This window comes from Oryctolagus cuniculus, chromosome 12 (assembly GCF_051225735.1).
Source record: "Oryctolagus cuniculus isolate XC-2025 breed Fujian yellow rabbit chromosome 12, ASM5122573v1, whole genome shotgun sequence".
Taxonomy (NCBI): Eukaryota; Metazoa; Chordata; class Mammalia; order Lagomorpha; family Leporidae; genus Oryctolagus; species Oryctolagus cuniculus.
In genome coordinates, this window is record NC_142878.1 from 100,051,951 (window position 1) to 100,076,621 (window position 24,671).

A 24,671-nucleotide genomic window follows, 5' to 3' on the forward strand; every position below is an offset into this window, starting at 1 on the left:
GTTCCTGCAAGAAATTATATCCTTGACCCCGGATTTTTTCCATTTGTTGCCCACATTTGGCCAGCCCCTGTGCCACCGCAGTGCCCCTGGCTCATCCTGTCTCACCATCTTGCTGGTTTTTTTTTTTTTTTTTTTTTTTTGACAGGCAGAGTGGACAGTGAGAGAGAGAGACAGAGAGAAAGGTCTTCCTTTGCCGTTGGTTCACCCTCCAATGGCCGCCGCGGCCGGCGCGCTGCGGCCGGCGCACCGCGCTGATCCTATGGCAGGAGCCAGGAGCCAGGTGCTTTTCCTGGTCTCCCATGGGGTGCAGGGCCCAAGCACCGGGGCCATCCTCCACTGCACTCCCTGGCCACAGCAGAGGGCTGGCCTGGAAGAGGGGCAACCGGGACAGAATCCGGCGTCTTGCTGGGTTTTGACAAGACTCTCCCTCCCTGCTCCAGCCTGCTTCCTTCCCCACCCCGCAGTGCCGCCACGTGCCAGGAGAGAGAAAACGAAAACCTGGGTTACTGGGGCACCACCCACGGAAGATGATGCGTGGTGGAGCCTTTTCCAGGGAAAAGGTGTGTCTTGGCTTTGCAGCCAGATTGTTGATGGTGTTAGATCAAGCCAGTGCGCAAGGGCAGTGACACTGCCGACAGGGAGTTGGTGGCATCCAGAACACCTTCCACGGCCATGGAGGTAGACCGTGGCCACGCACTGTGCTCACGCTCTAGAACAGCCCCGTCCAGCACGCGCACGGCAGCGTTTCACCTGCTGAGTGCAGGCTCGGCCTGGATGTCTTTGCCATGGTTCCGACCTGATTAGCTGCAGACTGGTGTTAAGGACATGATAGCAAAGTTGCTTATCTCTGAAGACTTAACTATACTGGCCCTGAGACCATGTCTGAAGGCAGAATTTTGAAGTTCTCTGAACAACCTGCTGTCTATTCTACTGAACAGAAAACGCGCCGGTGCTCCTGCCATGTCAGCGGACGGGCGCCTGGCCTGCTGCGGGCAAGGCTGGGACGGTGCAAGCACGGGTGAAATGTCTGATGGACACAGAGTGTAAGGACACAGAAGCAAACAAGCATCTTTTGTCTTCAGGGAAAACACAGATGAAGAGAATTCATAGAAGTTCTAGTTGGCCAATAAACACGTGAAAAATGCGCAAGTTCAGTTACAATCAAATAAGCGCAAATCAAACACGGCAATGCCTTTAAAAAATTTTTTTTCAGATTTATTTATTTGAAAGAGTAACAGAGAGAGAGAGAGAATTTTCCATCCAGTGGTTCACTTCCCAAATGGCCACAACAGCCAAGGCTGGGCCAGGCTGAAGCCAGGAGCGTGGAACTTCATCTGGGTCTCCCACGTGGATGGCGGGGCCCCAAGGACTTGGGCCACCTTCTGCTTTCCCAGGCCATAGCAGAGAGCTGGATTGGAAGAGGAGCAGCGAGGACTCGAACCAGCGCCCATATGGGATGCTGGTGCTTCAGGCCCCCAGAGTGCACATTTGAGTCCAGGCTCTGCTTCTGATCCAGGTTCCTGCTAACGCACCTGGGAAGGCAGTGATCAGTCCCAGCTACTGAGGGTACCTGAGGAGTGAACCAGCGGCTGTAAGATCTCTCTCTGTCTCTCCCTCTCCCTGTAACTGCCTTCCAAATAAATAAATCTCAAAACTAAATTGCATAAAATAATTACGATGTAAGTATCAATAGCAAAATAGTTGGATTATGAAATAGCCACATGCCAAGATACTTAGGGAAACTGACATATAGGCATTTAGGGATGTAGTCTGTGTTCTTCAGAAATGGAAGGTACAAAAGTATGGTGATACTGGTTTTGTTGTGAATTTTTTGCATGTAACAATTATACGAGACTACAAAAAGTTTGTAGAATGTGGACTTATAAGTTTATTCTGGTGCAAAAAATTGTTAGAAAATATGTATTTTTTTTTTTCATAATACACATCTGTGAACTCCCCAAAACTTTCTGAATCCTTTTTATTTTTACTCATTCGAAAGGCAGAGTAGAGGTAGAGGGAGACAGATCTTCCATTCACGGGTTCACTCCACAGAAGCCCACAACAGCTAAGACCAGGCCAGGCCAAAGCTGGAAGCCTGGAACCCCACCCGGGGCTCCCACATGGGGGCAGGGACCAGACTGCTTGAGCCAACCTGCTGTTTTCAGGGTGGGCACTAACCGGACGCTCATGTGGGCAGAGCTGGGACTGGGGTCCAGTCACTCAAGATGGGGTGTTGGCTTAACGCCCGCACCTGCGTTCGCCTTTTCAGTCCATTTCCCACGAACTTTGTTACGTAACCAAAATGAGTACATTGCCTGCAGCCACCTAAAGGCAAAAATAAGTAAAATAAGGGAGTCCCGAGGGAGCTCAAACCTAACTCCCCGTCAGCCCGCTTAACGCTGCCACGTTTTCAGTAGCTCTCCTAAGGCAGGGGCTGTGGTGGGCGGCGGGGCGGGGGAAGCAGAAGGGACTTCTGACTAGTGACTTTGGTTCCTCTGTCCAGCAGAGTTACGTGCGATAACCAGAGTGGAAGGGACGTGCTCCTCCCCTCCCCTTCCGGATGCGGTTTCCTACATCTGGGCAAGATTCCATCAAGGATCAGTTCCCAGGTCTTCCGGAGAGACCAGGGAAACAGGATTTTCCAATAGGTCACCTCCGCCGCCCGCCGGCGGCAGGTAGCCACGGGGCATAGCGCTCTCGCGGCTGCAGCCCGGACCCGGGGCTCGGAGGACGCCGGGACGGCGCCGGGCGCACGCGCAGTGACCTCAGACCCCGCCCCGAGCCCTGGCGCGGGTTCACGATTGCGCATTGGCGGCTCCACGCCGCGGGGCGGGGCGGGGGCGGGGCTTCGCGAGGAGCCGCGGGCTGCGGCGCCAATCGCCGGGCCGCCCCGCCTCACGTCTGGGTTTGAAATTCCGCGGGGCTCAACGGCTCTCAGAGTGGCGACTCGGAGCGAGGTTGCCGGTGTTGCCTGCGCTCGGGCTGTGGTGGAGTCGGCCGGGGCCTCGACGCCAGGCTGCGTGGAGCGTCCGCCATGAGTGGGAGGTGCGAGTTGCGGGACGGTCGGAAGGGCTGGGAGGGAGCGACGCCGGGCGCGGGTCCGTGGGCCGGTGCCACGTCCGACGGACGCTTTCGGCCCCGGAGTAGGGGTCCCCTCGGTCCGCTCGACTGCGGTCGGGGGGCTGCGCGGCGGGGCAGGGCGAGCCGGCTGCAAGTGCGGGGCGCGGCGGGGTTCACGTGTGCGTGGACGGGGAGACGGCGAGCCCGAGGCTGGAATTTCCTGGTCGTTCCAGCAGCTCCGCAGGCGGGGCTGGCCGGGAGCGGGGGTCCCCTGGAACCGGTCCGCAGGCGGGGCTGGCCGGGAGCGGGGGTCCCCTGGAACCGGTCCGCAGGCGGGGCTGGCCGGGAGCGGGGGTCCCTGGAAACCGGTCCGCAGGCGGGGCTGGCCGGGAGCGGGGGTCCCCTGAAACCGGTCCGCAGGCGGGGCTGGCCGGGAGCGAGGGTCCCCTGGAAACTGGCCGGGAGGGAGGGTGCCCTGAAACCGGGCCCGGCGGCTGAGCCTTGTGCCAGGGCAGAGGCGGAACGCAGGTCTTCTCGCTACCAAAATGATAATATCCGTGCGTGGACTAAGTGCTGACTGTACTTTGTGAAGACAGTGGCAGAAGCCTTAAATTCAGCATTAAATAATCAAACTGGTAGCTCTACAGCCTTTTCTGATTGCTAAACGGATCCGTGTTTTTCCAAATGCTTGCCCTGTTGGAGAATAGAATCGGGTAGAAATTACCGGTGCTACCGAAGGACAGCAGGGTTAGGGTGCTGTGGGTTTAAGCTAGTGATGGAGTCTTGATTGACATCCATAGGAAAGGCTTACTCGCAGTCCAGGTACAGTTACAGGCTGTTCAGGGGCAGGTGAAGGGGTGGGGAGAGTTATCCATTAACTTTGGTTCCAGGCTGATGGGTGTAATTAGACTTTAAACTGGAATCACTCTACTAAACAAGCCAGATTTGGGGCTACATCTGGATTTCAGGTAATCATATATACTTTTTTAATTTGCAAGGCCGAGAGAGAGATCAATCCTACCTGCTGGTTCACTCTCCAGTGCCCACAACACCAGGGCTGGGTGGAAACCAGGAGCTGGAGTCATCCAGGTCCCACCTGGGTGGCAGGAGGCCATGACCACTGCCCAGGGTCTTCGTGAGCAGAAAGCTGGAACAGGGGAGCAGACTTGGGTTTTGAATCCAGGCACTCTTATATGGGAAGCAGGCAGTTTTCCTCCTCACTTGAAAGACAGAGAGAGAAGGGGACAGAGACTGGTTCACCCCCAAAATGCCTGCCACAGCTGGGGCTGGGCCGGGCTGAAGCCAGGAGACCGGAACCCCGTTCGGGTCTCCTAAGCAGGTGGCAGGGACCTGAGCTGCTGCCTCCCAGGGTGCACATTCACAGGAACTGACGTGGGCTCAAGCCTCCCCAGATGCCTGGCCCAGGGATTCCTATTTGGAAAGGAATATGAGAAACAGGCCTCAGAAACATGATGGCCAGGGGACTGCTCGCGGAGTTAACGGCTGGCTGTGCAGGATGGAGAGCTGTCCAGGAGAGACTAGGGCCGCGGTGGTGCCGGCTGCCTGGAAGCAGGGCGGCGCTGAGGGCTCGGCTCTTCCAGCCGGTGACTCATGGCCGAGACTGAGACTGGGAAAGCGGACTCTTACAGCGCGGCACTCTTGGCACCGTCAGGTTTGCAGAGATGTGTTCTAAGAAGACATCCCAGATTCACTCCTTTCAGGGAAGCACTGAAACCGGTCAGCAAGGCAGTGTGGCTGAGCAGCAGTTGTGCACAGTGATCGCTCGGCATCTGAAGGTCGCTGGACTTCTTTAAATTGTCAAGTTAGCCATTCAATAATCTTTATTTTTTTTTTAAATATTTATTTGAAGGGCAGAGTTAACAGCCATAATGGCCAGGGCTGGGCCAGGCAGAAGCCAGGAATCAGGAGCTACCTCTGGGTCTCCCACGTGGGTGCGGGGGCCCAAGCACTTGGGCCATCCTCTGCTGCTTTCCCAGGCACCTTAGCAGGGAGCTGGATCTGAAGAGGAGCAGCGAGGACTTGACCCAGCGCCCATATGGAATGCCGGCATGGCAGGCAGTGGCTTAACCCATTATGCCACAGTGCCAGCCCCTCAGATAACATTTCCTGAATGTCGTGTACAAAGTATGATTCTAAGTGTTAGGGATATAGCCTTGAACAGAACTTGCCTTTATCGTTTACATTCTTTTTGTTTGTTTTTTGAGATTTATTTATTTATTTATTTGAAAGGCAGAGTTACAGAGAGAAGTGAGAGAGCCTCCATCCGCTGATTCACTCCCCAAGTGGCCACAGCGGCCGGGGCTGGGCTAAGCTGAAACCAGGAACCTGGAACTCCACGCAGGCCTCAAGACCCACGTGGGTGCAGGGGCCCAAGCACTTGGGCCATCTTCCGCTGCTTTCCCAGCCACGTTAGTAGAGAGCTGGATCGGAAGTGGAGCAGCTGGGACTCAACCCGGTACCCACGTGGGATACTGGTGTTGACAGACAGCAGCTTAGCCTGCTAAGCTGGGTGGATGATCTGGCCCCATCATTTACATTCTTACAGCAAAGGAAAGGTAACACAAAACAGGGAATCCTGGCCGGCGCCGCGGCTCACTAGGCTAATCCTCCGCCTAGCGGCGCCGGCACACCGGGTTCTAGTCCTGGTTGGGGCGCCGGATTCTGTCCCGGTTGCCCCTCTTCCAGGCCAGCTCTCTGCTGTGGCCAGGGAGTGCAGTGGAGGATGGCCCAGGTGCTTGGGCCCTGCACCCCATGGGAGACCAGGAAAAGCACCTGGCTCCTGGCTCCTGCCATCGGATCAGCGCGGTGCGCCGGCCGCAGCGCGCCGGCCGCGGCGGCCATTGGAGGGTGAACCAACGGCAAAGGAAGACCTTTCTCTCTGTCTCTCTCTCTCACTGTCCACTCTGCCTGTCAAAAAAAAAAAAAAAAAAAAAAAAAACCAGGGAATCCTGTGGTGAGTGCCATGGAGAGAACAGCAGGGGTGGGGGGGAGGCACGGAGTTCTGAAGGCCTGGGAGGGGTGCAGTGGAGAAGAGAAGGATCTGGTGGTGGTTTCTGAGCACAGACCTGGGAAGGCAGGGTCAAGCCTGGTGTCAAGCCAAGGCGGCAGACAGAGGCCTGAGGCGGAGAGGGCCTGGTGTATCCCAGAGAGCAGGAAGGCCGCCGGGGCGGACTGGAGTGCCAGGCGCCAGCCTCTGGAAGGGCCGAGGCGTTTGCTCGAGCGATCCCAGGAGGGCTGGGCAGCAGGCAGGACGTGGAGCCCCGGGCTCCTGTGCTGACAGTGCGCTTGAGGACGCCAAGGCAGAGCGGGGAGCCCAGTTTCAGTGCCGTTGCTGTACAGGCAAGAGGGGGTGGTGGGAGCTGGACCTGGGCAGGAGCAGGAGTGGCGGGGAGGAAGCTGTCGGAAGATAATGCTGGTGGCGGAGAAGAGAGCTGTTGAGGGTGACTTAGATTCAGTGCAGTCCGAATGCTGGGAGGAGTGGACAGTGTTGTTATTTAATGTTTTGAAAATTGGACCCTCATGGGAACTGTCCCCAGCTGTAGTGTCTGGTGGTTTTAAATGCCCATTTCCAGCAGGGCAGATAAAATCATGTATTACAAGCTCCAGGACACAGGTAGCTTTTCCCTCGTGACAAAGGTGTGCACACTGCGTCTAGTTAGTGATCCACTGCTGGCCGTGAGCAGTCCATTTGCTGTCAAGGTATTTGTCTTGGTTTTAATTGGATTTAAGAGCTACAAATTTATGTCCCAACCTTATGTTATTTTGTAAAAGTAATTTTTTGACTAAATTAGTAAATATTTTAAAGTGTTTCAATTAACACAATAATCAAAATTTTTCAGATTATGTGCTAGAGTTTTTTGTTTTAATTCAAAAGACACAGTGATCTTCCATCTGCTGGCTGACTCCCTGAATGCCCGTCACAGCTGGGACTGGGCCAGGCTGAAGGTAGGAGCCTGGAACTCAGTCCTGGTTTCCCACGGCGGTGGCAAGGATTCAGGCACTTGAGCCGTCACCTGCTGCCTCCCAGGGTGTGCATGGCAGGCAGCTGGACTCGGCCAGAGCTGGCACGCGAGCCCAGGGACTCCAGTGTGGGCGCCTGGACGGCGTCTCACCCGCGGCACCGAACGCCCGCCCGCGGCAGCAGTTTTTAATGGTTGTTATCAGTGTTCACAACAGCCAGCGATGTGTGAAACTTCCAGTGGTTCCGCAGTTTCATCCACAGTTGCTTACGAGAGTGCAGGGTCTGTGTAGTACAGGTCGGGAGGCTGGAGACTCAGGAAGAGGTTGATGATTCAGTCTTGTTATTTCAAAGATTTATTGGTGTTTATTTGTTCTTTTCTTTAGCTTTATTTATTTGAAAGAGTCAGCGGGGGGAGATCTTACATCCTCTGGTTTGCTTCCCAGGTGGCTGCATGGCCAGGGCCGGGCCAGGCTGACGCCAGGAGCCAGGAGCTCCCATAGGGTCTCCCACAGGGGTGCAGGGGCCCCAGCACTTGGGCCATCTGCTGCTGCTTTCCCGGGCTGTTTGCAGGAAGCAGCTGGGACTGGAACCGGCACCATAGGGGCTGCCGGCATTGCAGGTGGCGGCTTTACCTGCTACACCACAGCGCCAGACCTGACATTTATGTATTTGAAAGGCAGAGTTACAAAGAGGGAGGGAGATAGAGAGAAGTGTCTTCCCTCCGCTGGTTCACTCCCACAGGGCTGGGCCAGACTGAAACCAGGCCCCGAACCTCCCTCCGGTCCAGGTCTCCAGTGGGAAGCAGCCTGGGGCCGACCTCTGCTTCCCCAGGTGCCAACGCAGGGCACCCGTGCTGTTTACCTTTCCATGGCAGCCATTCTTTGGATTATTCGCTGTAATTTAAGAATAAAACAAAACCAGCTATAAGACAGCCAGCGTGGAGCGCCTCACACAGGTGCTGTGGCTTACCGGTGTCCTGGCCGGGTGTTCCTCCAAGCCCAGCGTTCAGTGTAGTCCTGCTTCACTGCTGAGGAAGCCGGGAAGCCCGCCCACGTCATCGATGGTGGGTTTTCTCGGCTGGGGCTGGGGGGCGGGGGGCGTCCCAAGGTGACTTCAGCTGAGTGCGTTTTCCAGGCTGTTCTAGCCTGGGCCCGCCAAGAAACTAGCGCTTAGTTCCAGAAAACACTGCATTCAGTCTGAAGGCAGTGACTGACGGGCAGGCCTCATTTTTCGCTTCTCAGTGAGGTGTTGGTGGAGGAGTCCATAAAATGTTTCCAGAAGGCCTTAAATTACCTTTGGGAGATTTGGGAATCGATTGGGATTCCGGAGGACCAGAAGCAGCAGCGCACTGAGGTCGTGAGGAAGCACGTCAAGGTGAGCGGGGCGGGGTGGGGTGGGGCGGGGCTGCGCTGGGCGGGGCTGCGCGGGGCGGGGCGGGGCTAAGCGGGACGGGTGGGCCAGGGTGAGAAGCTGGTGTCCGTCTCGCAGAAGGAAGGAGACAGGAGTGAGGGCTGATCACTGGGACACCACGGCTCTTCCTGTTTGTTTCCGTGCTTTCTTGACATTCTGGAATGAGGAGGGTTTGGGTGCTGGTGTTGGGGGGGTTTCCCTGTGGCCCCAGACGTGGACTCTGCCTTGTAGGAGCTCCTGGATATGATGATCGCGGAGGAGGAGAGCCTGAAGGAGCGGCTGGTCAAGAGCATTTCCAACTGTCAGAAGGAGCTGAACACCCTGTGCAGCGAGTTAGGCGTGGAGCCCTTCCAGGTGTGCCGCCAGGGGGTCGGGCTCTGGCTGTGGGCGGAGGCTTCCTTGCTGGGCGGGGCTGACCGGGAGCAGTGGACGCAATGCTGCCCCCTTGATGGGTTCCCGGGGAGGAATGCTCACCTCTGCAGAGAGCTGCTGTGAGGAGGTGAAGCCGCTCCAGGTGACCTGTGCCAAGCTGCTTGGCCAAGTCGTTCATTCATTCTGAGGAAGAGGTAGACACAGGTGGTACTGTTCTGGCTTGGGGTTTCTCTGTTTGGGTTTTTTTAGAATTGTTTCTTTATTAGAAAGGCAGAGTTACAGAGAGAGACAGACAGACAGATCTTCCATCTGCTGGTTCACTCCCCAAATGGCTGCGACAGCCAGGGCTGGACCAGGCCAAAGCCAAGAGCCTGGAGCTTCTTCTGGGTCTCCCACGTGGGTGCAGGGGGCCAAGCACTTGGGTCATCTGCCGCTGCTTTCCCGGGTGCATTAGCACAGAGCAAGATCAGAAGTGGGGTAGCCGGGTCTTGAACTGGAGCCCATATGGGATGCCGGCGTCCCAGGCAGAGGCTTCACCTACCAGGCCACAGTGCTGGCCCCGTGCTCTCTGTTCTTCTGAAAGGACGTGAAAAGGAAGGGGTTCCTAGGAAGCAAAAGTAACCCGGGGAACGTTCTCCAGACCCGGGACTTCATGGCCGGAAGCTGCAGGCTCTGAGCTAAAGACATGGCTGCTTCAGTAGCTGGAAATGAAGAGCTCTTGGTCCCGCCCAGTGCAGCCCACGATTCTTCACGTCGCTGAGAGGTGCTGCTGCGTGAGGACCCCAGCCAGGGTGACGTGCCTGAGACGCATCTGCGAGAGCCGCAGTCGGCCACAAGATACAGGGCGGCGCTTCTCGGTCCCGCGCCTGTTCCAGGAAGAACTGCCTGGTGTCAGCAGCCAGATGGGGCCAGCCGGGGTGGGGGTGGGGGCCAGAAGGCAGGAGCATGACTCCCACCGGCAGCCGGGGCAGGCCGGAGGGGCTTTCCCGGAATCTGTCAATGACAATGACTGATTTTGGACAAGTTTCATTTTCGTTCTCTCGTCATCCTTTTTTCGGCTTTCAGTGTGAAATTGGTGCGAAGTTAGTGTACAGTGGCAGTCTTCCATACATTATATGACAGTTCCTATTTTTTTTAAAGATTTATTTATTTATTTGCAAGGCAAAGTTACAGGCAGGCAGAGGGAAAGAAAGAGAGGGTTCTTCCAGCCGATGGTTCCTTCCTCAGATGGCTGCAACGGTTGGAGCTGCACCAATCTGAAGCCAGAAGTCAGGAGTTTCTTCTAGGTCTCCCAAGTGGATGCAGGGGCCCAAGGACTTGGGCCATCTTCCACTGCTCTCCCAGGCCACAGCAGAGAGCTGGATCGGAAGTGGAGCAGCCGGGACTAGAACCAGCGCCCACATGGGATGCCGGCACTGCAGGCGGCGGCTTTACCTGCTATGCCACAGCACTGTCCCTGACAGTTCCTGTTTCACCAATGTTAACTGAAATTGACATTTATAAGACCTGTGACTGCCACTTTTCCTCTTTTATCTTTAGGAGTAGAGCACTAGACTCCTAAATTGATTTTTAGTGGTAAAGTGATGCTCATAGTATTATTAGAATGGCTATTTAATTCTTAAAAATGTATTTATTTGAGAGATAGATAGCAAATGAGCTCTCATCTGCTAGTTCAGTCCCCAAATGCCCACAGTGGTCAGAAGAGGAAGCTGAGGTGGGAAACTCGGTCCAGGTCTCCCACTTGGATGGCAGGAACCCAGCAGTGTAAGCCGTCAGCGCTCCGTCCCAGGTCCTGCAGCAGCTGGACGCAGAAGTTGAGAGCCAGAGGCTGGCACTGAACACAGGTCCTCCCATATGGGACTCCTAGGCTCTAACCTGTCCAGGGTGAACATTTAGATTGGAACTGCATAAACCACCCTCCAGCTGACCCATCCAGTCTACACCGCACAAAGTGCCCTGCCATCTAGAAAAGTCAGACTGATGGAGACAGTGAACGGTGGTTGCCAGGGGCTGAGGGCAGGGAAACAAGTAGCGTTCAAATGCGATTTGCAGGTGGACGGTGGTGATGGTTGCAAAGCAGTCTGACGTACTGAATACACTAAACTGTACTTCATAATGGTTAGGGGTGGGCGTTCAGTCTGATGGCTCTGACTTCTAACCAGCTGCAGCCACTGCAGATCTGGGCAAGGAACTAGGTTCAGAGCTCGGCCAGGCAGAAGCCAGGGGCTTCATCCAGGCCTCCTGTGAGGGTGCAGGAGCCCAAGCACTCGGGCCATCTTCCGCTGCTTTCCCAGGCCATACGGGATGCTGGTGCTGCAGGCAGCAGTTCAACCCACTATGCCACTGCACTGCCCTCTCATATAAACTTGTTAAAAAGGTTTTTAATGGTTAAGATGTTCAGTTTCATGTTAGGTGTTTTTTACTGCAGTTGGAAAAATTAGAAAAAGAAGAAAAAGTCTCCTTGTATCTGTTCACCTTTCTTTCTCGGTGGCTTTTATAGCAAACTCTGAGCCCCGTTCCGTTAGCCGTGAGTCTCCGGTTTGCCAGTCTTCACTGAGATCCTCGCCCCCAAGCCGCCTCTTGTCCCTGCCTTCCTTGACGGCTCCCTGTCTTCACAGGAAGAAGGAGAAACCACCATCCTGCAACTGGAGAAGGACCTGCGCACTCAGGTGGAGTTGATGCGAAAACAGAAAAAGGACAGAAAGCAAGAGCTGAAGCTGCTCCGAGAGCAAGATCAGGAACTGTGTGAGATCCTTTGCATGCCTCTCCACGAGGTGGGCAGCGCCTCCGTGCCCAGCCTGGAGGAGCTGACCCAGTTCCGACAGCGCGTGGCCACTTTGAGGGAGACGAAGGTAGGCCGGCTGCACGCGCACTTGCTGCGGGGCCCGTGTGCTTTCTCCCTAGGCAGCCTGTCGTTGTCTTGTCTAGGCGTCCAGGCGTGAGGAGTTTGTCAGCCTGAAGAGGCAGATCATCCTGTGTATGGAAGAACTGGACCACACCCCGGACACCAGCTTTGAGAGGGACGTGGTGTGTGAAGATGAAGATGCCTTCTGCTTGTCCCTGGAGAATATCGCGACACTGCAGAAGCTGCTGTGGCAGGTGCTGGCTTCCGCAGATCGTGGTCTTGCCGCAGCAAATGTGGGAACACAGCGAGCTCTGTTTTCAGTCTTTTTTTTTTTTTTTTTTTAAGATTTATTTATTTATTTGAAAGTCAGAGTTACACAGAGAGGAGAGGCAGAGAGAGAGGGAGAGGTCCTCCATCCGATGGTTCACTCCCCAATTGGCCACAATGGCCAGCACTGCGCCAATCCGAAGCCAGGAGCCAGGAGCTTCTTCCGGGTCTCTCACACGAGTGCAGGGGCCCAAGGACTTGGGCCAGCTTCTACTGCTGCCCCGGGCCATAGCAGAGAGCTGGATCCGAAGTGGAGCAGCCGTGTCTCGAACAGCGCCCATATGGGATGCTAGCACTTCAGGCCAGGGCGTTAACCCGCTGCGCCACAGCGCTGACCCTGTTTTCAGTCTTCAATAAGAAGGGAAGGCAGACGTGTGAATATGACACACAGCCGTGGTTGCCTTTAACAAACTTGTGTGTTGCTCTCAGGACGTGGAATTGAAATCTTTGCATTTGAAGCAGGCTAGGATTTAGTTGAAAGAACCTGACATTAGCATCCTCATTTCTGTGGTCTGAGATCCAGCGGGGGTGGAGACGGCAGGAACAGGCCTCTTGGGACTCTATGAGTGCCTCTCTCCTTGTGGGTCTAGGCTTTTTTTTTTTTTTTTTTTTTTAATTTTTTTAATTTATTTGGAACACAGAGGTATAGGAGGGGGAAACAGAATGAACCACTGATCTATTCCCCAAATGGCCACAATGGCTGGAGCTGAGCTGATTCGAAGCCAGGAGCCAGGAGCTTCCTTCGGTGCAGGGGCCCAACCACCTGGGCCATCCTCAGCTGCCTTCCCAGGCACACTAGCAGGCAGCTGGACTGGAACTGGGGCAACCAGGACTAGAACCAGCACCCATATGGGATGCCGGCGCTGTAGGCCAGCGTTTTAACCCAGTGCGCCACAGTGCCGGCCCCTGGGCGTTTCTTGGTGGGAGGCTTCTCTGTACCTGGTTGGGAGTAACCATGTCTTTCCTTGCCACAGTTGGAAATGCGAAAATCACAAAACGAAGCAGTGTGTGAGGGGCTTCGGGCTCAAATCCGAGAGCTGTGGGACAGGTTGGAAATACCCGCTGAAGAGCGAGAAGCTGTGGCCACGGTTATGACTGGGTCGAAGGCCAAGGTCAGGAAAGCGGTAAGAAACCCAGCGAGTGCTGGGCCAGCGTCTCTGCGAGTGCTTCTGCGCCCGTCCGGTGTGCGTCAGACCCACTGCTGAGACAGTGCTGGGAAAGGTGGCAGTGCCTGCTCACCTCCTGGCTTTTGCATCGGGTCCCGGCTTTCTGTCTCCTGTATCGTTGTTAGAGTATCGATTTAGCTCTGTGGCTTTGTGCTGTAATTTTACTAAAAGGGGGAAACTTTTGCAAACCCAAGAATGACAGCCACCTTCTGGGTTCCTTTCTCTCAGCTGCAGCTAGAAGTGGATCGGTTGGAGGAGCTGAAGATGCAGAATATGAAGAAAATGATTGAGGCCACACGAGTGGAGCTGGCGCAGTACTGGGAGCAGTGCTTCTACAGCCAGGAGCAGAGACGTGCTTTCGCCCCCTACTATGCCGGTTAGTAGAGAACAGCGATGGCCCTGCGGCCGCTCGCCGGTCCTTGGCAAGCCCTGGCGGCACCAGGAAGTTCTGGGCTTCCTCTTTGAACAGATACGGCCACCTCTTCAAGCCGCCGAGCATGGCAGCCGTTCCTGGGCAGTCAGCGTTTGTGGTGCTGCCGGGAAACGGGGGCTCTCTTGTGGTGTTGCCTCCGGCTGTGCTCTTATCAGGGGCAGTGTCAAGCCCTCAGCGTAATCCTCGTGTCCTGAGAGAGGACATGGGTGCAGAAATGTTGAGCAACATAGCCCGGGGCAGAGGGCAGGTGAATGCGGAAGGCCTGTGTCTGAGCCCAGACCAGCCTGACTCTGAGCCCAGTGGACTTCTAGCCCGACCCAAACTGAAGGCGAGGATGACGCCGTCCTCGCTAAACCCGACACACGTCCTGGGACATTCTCTGTGATCCAGTCCTTGACTGGCTGGGCAAGGTGAAAGGAAGATGATGGAATGAGTCCAAGGCGAGGCCAGAAAGTCATTTTCCTACGGGCTGCTTGAGGCAGCCACGGCATACGCAGTTAGTCCTGTGTCGCTTTACGTTAAGGAAGGGAAGCGGGGGCCGGCGCCACACCGCCGGGACTCCCTGAAACCGCCGGGCCTGTGTGTTGCAGAGGACTACACGGAGAACGTGCTGCAGCTCCACGACGCTGAGGTCGTGCGGTTACGGAACTACTACGACGTCCACAGGGAGCTCTTTGAAGGGGTCCAGAAGTGGAAGGAGAGCTGGGAGCTGTTCCTGGAGTTCGAGGTCTGTGCCGGTTTCTGTCCTTCTCCCCTGAGAGGAATGAAGTGCTGAGCGGGCACCCTGGAGAGAATCAGGCTCCTTTCACTGGGCCTCGCCAGGCTCCCGCCACCCTGTCTAAGTCACGACACTGCTCAGAGTTAGGACGACCCCTCTGTATCCGTTGTTGTTGTTTTCTTTCTTTCTTTTTTTTTTTTTTAAAGATTTATTTATTTATTTGAAAGAGTTACACAGAGAGGAGAGGCAGAGAGAGAGAGAGAAAGGTCTTCCATCTGATGCTTCACTCCCCAGATGGCCGCAATGGCTGGAGCTGCGCCAATCTGAAGCCAGGAGCTTCTTCCGGGTCTCCCACACGGGTGCAGGGGCCCAAGGACTTGGGCCATCTTCCACTGCTTTCCCAGGCCATAGCAGAGAGCTGGACAGGAAGTGGAGCAGCCGGGTCTTAAACTGGCACCCATATGGGATGCTGGCACTTCAGGCCAGGGTGTTAACCCACTGCACCACAGTGCCAGCCCCTGTTGTTGTTTTAATTTAAAATTTTTTAAAATTTTTATTTATTTTCCCCCCAGAAACCTTTTAGTTAAGGAATACAGATTTCATAATTACAACTTTAGGAACATAGTGATTCTTCCCAGTGTTCCCACCCTTCCCACTCACATTCCCACCCCTCATTCTCCTCCCTCTGGTATTCCCATTCTTGTTTTTTACTAAGACCTATTTTCAGTTAACTTTATACACATACTTTTTTGTTTGTTTGTTTTTTAAAGATTTATTTATTTGAAAGTCAGAATTACACAGAGAAAGGAGAGACAGAAAGAGAGAGAGAAGTCTTCCATCCGTTGGTTCTCCCCAGTTGGCCGCAATGGTTGGAGCTGGACCAATATGAAGCCAGCAGTCAGGAGTTTCTTCCTGGTCTCCCACGTGGGTGCAGGGGCCCAAGCACTTGCCATCTTCTGCTTTCCCAGGCCATAGCAGAGAGCTGGATTGGAAGTGGAGCAGCCAGGACTTCAACTGGTGCCCATGTGGGATGCTGACACTGTAGGCGGCGGCTTTATCTGCTGCATTATGGTGCCGGCCCCCATGTGTTTAACTCTACTAAAGTAAAGAGTTCAACAACTATTAGGAAAAAAAAACCTGCTCCTCAACAGTTGAGACAAGCGCTATTCAATGTTTACTTCTATAGATTACCTTTTAAGTGCTTTATTAGTTATTACAGATCAGGGAGAACATATGATATTTGTCCTTTTGGGACTGGCTTATTTCACTAAATACGATGTATTCCAGTTTCATCCATTTTGCTGCAAATGACAGGATTTATTTTTTTACTGCTGTGTAGTATTCCATGGAGTACAGATCCCATAATTTGTCCAGTCTTCAATTGATGGACATTTGAGTTGATTCCACCTCTTTGCTATTGTGAATTAAGCTGTATTCATTTATTTTTAAAGATTTATTTATTTATTTATTTGAAAGAGTTACAGAGAAAGAGGAGAATCAGAGAGAGATCTTCTACTTGCGAGTTCACTCCCCAGATGGCCACAGCCACGTCTGGAGCTGGGCCAGGAAGAAGCCAGGAGCCCAAAACCCAATCCGGGTCTCCCTCCTGGGCAGTGACAGGGACCCGGGTACTGGAGCCATCGCTGCGGCCTTCCAGTATTGTGTTACAGGAAGCTGGAAGAGCAGAAGAAGCAGGGCTCAACCCGATGCCCGCGGAGGCTGCAGTGTCGCGTCTCAGGCGGCCCTGCCCTGTATTCGTGTCTGTTAAACTGTGTGCAGGGCAGGATCAGAGAACCTGAGACGAGCAGCTGCTTGCATGAGCAAGTCCAGAGCGTGCCGGGCAGGCGGGCACCCCTGCGTGTGCGTGGGGCTCCGTAGCAGAGGAGGCGAGAAGGCCTGGCCGCTCCGCCCCTCGGACGCCTCTGCCCACACGGCTCCGCCCCGCGGACGCCTCTGCCCACGCGGACGCCTCTGCCCACACGCCCGCAGCACTTCGCTGTCTGCGGCCTGCGCACAGCTGCCCAGATAATTGCGCGATGTTGGGCCGTCACCGAACACCCTCCGCCATTCCAGCTTCGGCTGTTTTCTTAGGAAAGTGCCTGACGGGTGGGCAGGAGGCTGCATCTCACGGGAGCGCTGGGTCAAGTCCTGCTTACTCTGCTTCTGCTCCGGCTTCCTGCTGATGTGCACCCGGGCCTCAAGGATGTGGGGCTCTGCCACCATGTGAGGCCCAGGCGGAGTTCCTGGCTGCTGCCTCCGCCTGGCCAAGGCCTGTTACTGTGCCGTTTGGGAGAGAACCAGCGGGGAGACGATCTCTCACTCTCTCTGCCTCCCTCTTTGTCTGTCATTCTGCCTTTCAAATGAACACATCTTTTAACAAAATAACGAAGAATGCTACATTCAAAAAGAAAGAATATGGCATGAGCAGTGGCGCGGCGGCTTCTCCTGGATAGACTTGGTTCGCAGGGAGCGCCTCGTTCCCGGGCAAGACCGGCCCTCCAGAGCGCGGAGGCCTTGGCAGCCTCTTCGGTCAGTGCTTTCAGGGTCCCAGGCAGGAGCGAGGGCTCAGCAGTGAGAGGACCGTGCAGGAGCCGAGCGCCGGGGAAGGCAGGGGTCCTGGTCTCCGCTGTGGCTCGCTGCCCGCGCCGACGTGCTAGTACTGCAGAACGTCTCAAAGCAGTCGCTGCCAGCAGCAGGCAGCCTGGAAGGAACTGCCTCTGCGTCTGACCTCCAGCCATCCAGGATGCTCTGTCAACTTCCCGGCACCTGCTCTCTGAGGACGGTCAGGACAAGTTACAGCCTCGCGCTGCTGTCCCCATAGGCGGTACACGTTACACACTAACAGCAAGGGTGGGGCCGGCGCTGCGGCGCAGTGGGTTAACGCCTTGGCCTGAAGCGCCGGCATCCCATATGGGTGCAGGTTCAAGACCCAGCTGCTCCACTTCCAACCCAGCTCTCTGCTGTGGCCTGGGAAAGCAGTAGAAGATGGCCCAAGTCCTTGGGCCCCTACACCCACATGGGAGACCTGGAGGAAGCTCCTGGCTCCTGGCTTTGGATTGGCACAGCTCTGGCCATTGCTGCCAACTGGGGAGTGAACCAGCGGATGGAAGACCTCTCTCTCTCTGCCTCTCCTCTCTCTGTGTAACTCTGACTTTCAAATAAAATAAATAAATCTTAAAAAAAAAGTAACAAAAGTTAAGAGGCCGGGGCTTCAACGTGAGCATTAACCCAATCAAAGGCAGGCCTGCAGATCCCCTCGCCGTGCACCGCCTCCACCAACCAGATGTGAGTGGGCAGGAGGCACTCTGGCTGTCGGGCTCGCCTTGGTCCTCCACGGAGCTCGTGTCAGGGGGACGCTGACGTCCGCGCCGAGGACGGGAGCCGCGATGCTGCTGTGCACACAGGGGAGCCCGTCCTCAGTTAGGAAGGAGACGCGGGTGACCTCGCACGCGCCGCCATTCCGCATGCGGAGCCCAGGACGGACTCAGGGCCTTCCAGGGTGGCGTCCATGATAATGTGTATGATTTGAGAGACGGGGGGGAGCCCAGCAGAAGCAGGTGGTCCGAGCAGCCCCGATGTGGCTCTGACCCGGTGTCTGTGTTCGCAGAGGAAAGCTTCCGATCCGGCTCGGTTTACGAACCGCGGAGGGAATCTGCTGAAGGAGGAGAAGCAACGCGTCAAGCTGCAGAAGACACTCCCAAAGGTGACGCTGCCATGAGGGGCCCCGCCAGCTGCGCAGCGCCTCGCCTCGCCTGTGCGCAGCCCTGCTGTGTTGGTTGCCTCAGAACTGCCTCCCTCCAAAGCTTGGCCAGTCCTGTGTTGGACTGCAGTGGGACCCGCTGAGTGCGGTGCCCCGTTAAGTGCACGGCCTGGCAGGGTGGGGGCTTACACAATCGCAGTGTATTTCCTGAGCCTGTAGAGGGCGCCGTCTCCTCCCGGGCCTCCCTGTGGTCTTGGCCTCTGTGTCTGGGGCCTGATCACCACCAGTCCCCGCCTCACGGCCTCGCTTTATCGTAACCACCCCTTTAAAGACCCCATCTCCAAATGCGGTCCCATTCTGAGGTGGGGGAGGTCAGGACGTGAGTGTGTGGATTATTTGGGGAGGACAGGATTTGCCTCTAACACAAAGTTAGCTGTGGGCACGAGCCGCGGCTTCCTGTCCTCGAGGTTTTAGTGGTCTTGGCCGAGCTGGGTCAGCTGCTCGCAGTGCTTTGCTTCACTCCCGCGTCCCCCCTTCTGAGATGGCTGGTGTGGCTGGTTCCCATTTCACAGATGAGGGGACTGAGGCCCTGAGATGGGGCCTGCCTGCCTTTATAGCCAGATGGAAGTCCAGCCTGCGCGCTCCTGCCCTCGGCGCACACGGCCTCTTTCGGTGTCGCTGGGCCTCCCAGGGCTGCCTTCTCTCATCCTTGGTGGCCCGACTCCGGAGTCTTCCTCGCGTGCTCCCACCCCGTGGCCTGGATGTCTGGTGTCTGCTCTGGGGAGGGGAGGGGTCGTTTCCATTGGCTTCAGCCCGAAGCTTCACGAACGCGTCCTTGTTCCTGGCCTCAGCTGGAGGAGGACTTGAAGGCACGGATCGAGATGTGGGAGCAGGAGCACTCGATGGCATTCGTGGTGAACGGGCAGAAGTTCGTGGAGTACATGGCAGAGCAACAGGAGCTGCACCGACTGGCCAAGGAGAAAGCCAAGCAGGAGCGAGTGAGTGAGCAGAACGGAGGCGAGGGCCGGCGGCCCTGCGGGGTCGGGTGGCTGAGAGCAGGCGGAGAGCTGGGAGCAGCTCACTGGGGGCTGGCCCTGCTCTGTCCCGCTGCGTGACCCAGACTGACCCTCATCACTTCTGGCTTTGACGCAGCAACTGAAGAACAAGCAGACGGAGCGGGTGCTCGGCGGCACTCCTCGAACCCCGGGCAAGCGGCAAGGACTGGCCCCCAGCACGCCGAGCAAGCTGCGCAAGGTAACGCGGGGCTTGCTGCTGCTTTTGGTTTGGTTTTGTTTACTGATGTAAAAGAGAGGCAGAGACATCTTTCATCCACTGGTTTACTGCCCAGATTCCTGCCACAGCCAGAGCTGGGGGCTCATTCCAGGTCTCTGACACGCGTGCAGGCACTCCGCTTCCTCTGCCTCCCAGGGTGTGCGCTAGTGGGAAGCTGGCACTGGAAGCAGGCAGCAGGCCACGCTAGTAGGCCGTGGCGTCCCAAGCGGCTGTTTAGCCAGTGCACCAGATGCCTGCCCCTTAGCTTATCTGTTAATTCCATTTTTCCAGAGAGGCTCTGAAACACTCGCACCACGAAGCTGTCCGCACCCACAGCTAATGAGCAGAGCCAGGGCCCCAGTGCCAACTAAGCTGCAGCGTGCTGCCCTCCCCTCCTCCCGCCAGCCCACGGCAACCAGGGGCTCGCCCTGTAACTGCGTTAGCGTGCCTGGCTCATATCGTACATACATAGGTTCATGCAGCGTGAGGGGACCTCGGAATCCTCATGGAGCGCCGGGCATCCGGCCTAATGCGGACCCCGAGGCCCTGCCAGCGCGGGGGAGACCTGGCTGGGGGGCCCGGCCCGGCCTCAGCTGTTGTGGCATTTGCAGAGCCCACTTGCTGTCTCTCAAATGATGTCTCATGGAAATGGAATTCAAAGATAAGTTTATTTTGGTGCAAAAATTTTTTAAACCAATTTTTTCATAATTGCATTTTCCATGAATTTTTGGAAATACTATCTTTTTTTGGTATCTGATTCCATTAGTATAAAGACTTATTTATTTACTCGAAAGGCAGAGTGACAGGTCTTCCATCTGCTGGTTCACTCCCTAAATGGCCACAACAGCTGAGGTTGGGCCAGGCTGAAGCCAGGAGGCATGATCTCCACCCAGGTCTCCCATGTGAGGGGCAGGGGCCCAAGCGCCTGGGCCATCTTCTGCTGCCTTCCCAGGTGACCCAGGAGTAGACAGGACTCAATCCAGCCCTCCGATACGGGACGCCAGCGTCACAGGCGTAGCTTAACCCGCTGCACCCCCCCACCAGCCCTGGCGTCAGTTTTTATTCTGCGAGTCGCCCCTTCTATTGCGGGGCAGCCTCCCGCTGTCGGTGCGCACGGTGGTCTGCTCTGCTGTCTGTGTGGACAGCTGCTCGTTTCCAGCTTTGGCTGGTGCAGCAAAAGTCGTCTGCACCCGTGTGAGTCCCTGTGGATATACACTCTTCTCTGGGGTAGATGCCCAGGAGTGGAGCGCTTGGGTCGTAGGAAGGCGTCTTGGGCCATCAGTAATTGTGTGATTTCACCGTTCTACTCGCTGGGTTTGAATAGGCTGCGAGAGCTCTCCATGGGTTTCCTCGCAGCTGTGCAGCCTTGACCCCAGCAGCTCTGCATCACAGGAGCCAGTCCGTCCTGGGTGGCTCCAGGGCGGGGGTGGCTGTCGCCTCACGTCAGCGGTCTGTCCCTCCTCTCCCCAGCTGAACCCCAGCAACGCCAGCACCATAGGCAGCAGTAGCAGTCGGCCTCTGTTTGGGGGCACCATCTGCCGCTCCCCCGTGCCCCGACTGCCTCCTTCTGGCAGCAAGGTGAGTGTGGCCTGTCCCTGGCGCTGCCCTAGCCATTTACCCAGCGTCCCCACGTCCTCACTGTGGTTTCCAAGATGCGGGGTCAGTTAGCATTGAGAGAGGTACACAAGCTAGCCCTTGGGTTCGGCCACAAGGAACGGGAGGGGAAAGGACAGTCACCGAGTCCCACAGCACCCGAGAAAGCACCAGGTGTCTGGGATCTGAGCTGAGGATCGGCCGTCTCTGGGCTCCGTCCAGAGCCTGGCGAGGCCCCCTGCGTGTGGATTCCAGCTCAGTGACGCCGGGTCACTAGAGCAGTCACATGCTCGGGAGAGGGGAGGGGAGTGTGCTCAGATACACCACGTCTCACGGAGCCTCGTCGAAGTGTAAGAATTCCTATTTCTTTAAAAAACCAGAAGTCTAGGAATACAAATATATGAATAATAGAAAAATGTGATCAGCCCTTGGCCATGCAGGATTTGTGTTTAAAGATTGATTGATTGATTTGAAAGGCAGAGTGACAGAGAGAGGAGGAGAGAGACCCTCCATCTGCTGGTTCACTTCTCAAATGGCCACAGTGGCCAGAGCTGGGCCAGTCCAAAGCCAGGGGCTTCCTCTGGGTCTCCCACGTGGCTGGCAGGGGCCCAAACACTTGGGCCATCTCCTGCTGCTCTCCCAGGTGCTTGGTAGAGAGCTGGATTGGAAATGGAGCCACCCGGACTTGAACTGGTGCCCAGACGGGGATGCCAGCGTCGCAGTGGCAGCTTTCCCACTACGCCAGAGTGCAGGCCCTGTGGGTGCGTTCTCAGTAACACGCGGCCCTGTCTCCCCCCTCTGCAGCCAGTCCTCACGTCCTCCTGCTCAGGGAAGAAGACGCCCCGTGCCAGCCGGCACGCAGCCGCCAAGGAGAACCTAGAGGTCAATGACAGCATCCTGAGTGGTGGGTACCCCAGCTCGGCCCCCCTCCAGTGCAACTTCAGCCTTAATTCTGTTGCCAGCACCTATTCTCAGTTTGCGGTAATTGACGTTTTCTGATATCTACCAGTCTCTGGGGAGCACACAGTTGGGGCAGGGTAGGCCTCTTCCCCAGGGCGCCCTAGCTAGGAGGACACTACCTGGGAGGCTGAGAGCCCCTTTCCTACCAGACTGCGGTGGGGGCGGGGTCGGACAGGAAGGAGGTCGGTGGCAGCCACGACAGGTCGCCTGGATTCTCCCGCTGAGAGGCACGGCTCCCTGGCTGCAGGCGGGCCCTACCCGCTGCCCTGCGCTCTCGGTGGAGTTCTTGGTGACTGTCTCAATTCTTTGTTCTTAGAAGAACCCGTCCCTGTCTGACAGCTCCACTGTTGGGCTTCAGGTCTGTATGGCAACCCTTGCATGTCCCGTGCCCCTTTTCCGGACTGATCTGTCTGCTGGCTTCCTCCCCCGGGGCACAGGGCTGCGCTCACCCCATCTCAGCCGCACTGGCACGGACCCTCTCTTACTAAGCAAGCAGGAACTCCTACCATGGACTTAACCATCAAGGTCTCACGAAAGCTGCTGGCTGAGACTTGTTCAGACTTGAACTGGATCTCAGCCCCATCTAAGTCGGCAGAGGTTTGAATCCTGTTGTCCCGGCAGGAAAGCCCCCTCATCCCGAGGCCTGCGGGGCCGGGAAGGGCAGAGTCCCCGACCCTGGGGAGGGGCCCCAGCTGTGTGCTGCTCAGTGAGGCTCTTGGCCTGGGTTCCGAGGACTTCCGGAGTACGCGCCTTGCTAACCTGACAGCCGGCCCAGCCGAGCTGCTGGAGCCTGTGGAGCCGGGGAGGAGCCTTTTCCCAGAATGCGCTTCACCTCACAGCCGACTCTGCGTTTGCTGTCCCCTAACTGCACTGCCTTTTTCTTAACAGTCCGCGCTCTCTCCCGTGCTGAGGGGGGCGGTGAGAGGCAGGGCCACCCCTTCCCCTTGGGAACTGCGGGAAGAGGAGGGGACATGGCCCCAGGCTCAGGCGGCTCTGAGCGTTGAAACAGCTGCCTATTCTCTCTCCACACCCCCTGATGGGGGCGGGGCTCGCCTGTGCGCTGCTGACTGGACAGAGCTCTGGTCTCGTGCGCCAGTTGGGGCTGGGGCTTCCGTCTGCCTGCCTGTGCTCACCGTGCGTCGCCCCGAGCTCTGCTAGACCCCGGGGCCGTGCCAAAGGCAGGACACGCGCCTCCACTAACACTCCTGTCCCAGCCTCCGACTCCACCGCGGGCTCCGGCATGAGCTCAATCACTGGCAGGCGACAGGCCTCAGCCCAGGGTTTGGTAGAAGCGTGGTCCGGCCCACTGTTTCAGAAAGGCCTTGAGGCCCACAGCTGCTGGCCCGCGGGGCTCGCCGGCTGCAGGAACAGCTCCGGGACGCACCAGGGCTTTCTCTTCAGTGAGGCGTAACCGTGGGCCGGCCGCGGGCACGGGCGTGCGTGCGCGTTCCCGCGCTGGGCCTGTGACGGGCAGAGGGGAGCCCGGCCTCCCAGGCACTGTCCTTGGGGGACCTCTGCTTAGGGGGAGGGGCAGCAGGACAGGGCGGTGCTGCCACTAACGGTGTTTGTCTTCCCACAGCGAGAACTTTCAAAGGCTTCCATGTCTGATGCCACGTCTCGAATCCTCAACTCCACCAACATCCAGTCGTGAGGCTGCCGGCGAGCCGGGCTGTGGCTTCCTGTGCCGAAACGGAACCCAATTAGACGGGGGCTTTGATTTTCTTCAGCGTAGGCATGCTTGAACCCTGGACGTCCCTGGGCCCACCTCACAGACATGGGTAGCGTGCCCAGCCAAAGTCCAGCGTAGGCTTAGTGTGGTCCTTAGAGGCTGGGTTTGATTTTTATTCGAGATACATTAAAACGCTGTTTCTAGCAGTAAGCGCAGATAATGTCACGGGGACCTGGCCGCTCTGCCCCATAATTCCACTCGCTTAAGCATGGCCACGGCTTGTTTTATTTCACGTGCTAACTCTGTCCAGCCGTGGAGGGTGGACAGGAAGTGACTTCCTAGTAGGAGCACCCTTAGCTCGGGGTGCTGGGTCATGCTGCAGCTGTTCCCACGGTGGCCTGTCCGCAGCTGCCAGCGACCCGCGGGACAGGAGGCGGGGCGGCGGCTCCTTGGTCAAGCTGCGTGCGGCTCTGGTTCATGGTGCAATGCCCTTTGCGGGTGTGTGTGTGCGTGCATGTGTGTGTCTGACAACACAGGTTTGTGTGGACTCTGGCTCCTCAGAGGTTTTCTCTGGTCCAGTCGCCCATCCCTGTGCCCACTGTGGCTCAGTCCTGTCCCCTGTGCTGCCGGCCCGGTGGGAGGCTCTGGGGTTTTGCACACGTCACTACTGGGAGTCATTCCTGCTCTGGGCCGTCTGCGCCGAGGCTCCTCCTGCCTCCCGTGTCCATCACTACTGTTCTTCCCAAAGCACTATTATTTATTCCTCTCCGCCTGCACCGTACTGCTGTCAGCACAGTAAATGGTTCTCAAAAGCTCACCTGTGTCGGCTTTGCTGTTTAGTCACGTGTACGTATGTCCTGTTTTTATTATCCTGGAAGTGTGCACTCTAAAGCTGCGTCAGGGCAGGTGTCTGGTTAAGAAGCCGGTCTTAAAGACGCCGGTGTCCCACCCGGGAGCAGCCAGGGCCCGGCCCCGCCAGCACCTGCTAACGTGGACCCCGGGAGCCCCTGGTGATGACGGCTCAAGTGATTCGGGTTCCTGCCACCCACGGGGGAGACGTGGAGTTTGTTCCTGACTTCAGCCCAGCCCAGCTATTGTGGGCATTTGGGGAAAGAACACAGATTGGGAGTTCTCTTGTCAAATAAATCTCTTTTTCTTTGAAAA

At 56.7% G+C, this 24,671-nt stretch overlaps 1 protein-coding gene across 6 annotated transcripts; it reads left to right on the plus strand.

Moving 5' to 3' along the window:
- Positions 1–2,826: 2,826 nt before the first annotated feature.
- PRC1 (protein regulator of cytokinesis 1) lies at positions 2,827–24,671 on the plus strand. 6 transcript variants are annotated; one of them, XM_051834313.3, is made up of 15 exons: positions 2,827–3,045; positions 8,284–8,416; positions 8,684–8,806; positions 11,443–11,676; positions 11,753–11,923; positions 12,971–13,120; positions 13,391–13,538; positions 14,186–14,322; positions 17,921–18,016; positions 18,865–19,011; positions 19,166–19,267; positions 20,756–20,863; positions 21,683–21,859; positions 22,155–22,196; positions 23,418–24,671. In XM_051834313.3, the coding sequence occupies exons 1-15, from the start codon at positions 3,035–3,037 to the stop codon at positions 23,487–23,489; spliced, it is 1,851 nt and encodes a 616-aa protein (XP_051690273.1). In that variant the 5' UTR covers positions 2,827–3,034; the 3' UTR covers positions 23,490–24,671. The 6 variants fall into 6 exon arrangements, with proteins under 6 accessions (XP_051690273.1, XP_051690278.1, XP_051690275.1 ...); XM_051834318.3 differs by having other exon boundaries at positions 21,683–21,782; XM_089310730.1 differs by lacking the exon at positions 2,827–3,045 and adding an exon at positions 3,949–4,028.

Bases quoted from the DNA above. Each gene is read 5' to 3' on its own strand.
- PRC1 (XM_051834313.3), top strand. The intron at 11,677-11,752 runs GTAGGCCGGCTG...TGTCTTGTCTAG, and splicing joins CCACTTTGAGGGAGACGAAG to GCGTCCAGGCGTGAGGAGTT. The intron at 19,012-19,165 runs GTGAGTGAGCAG...GCTTTGACGCAG, and splicing joins AGAAAGCCAAGCAGGAGCGA to CAACTGAAGAACAAGCAGAC.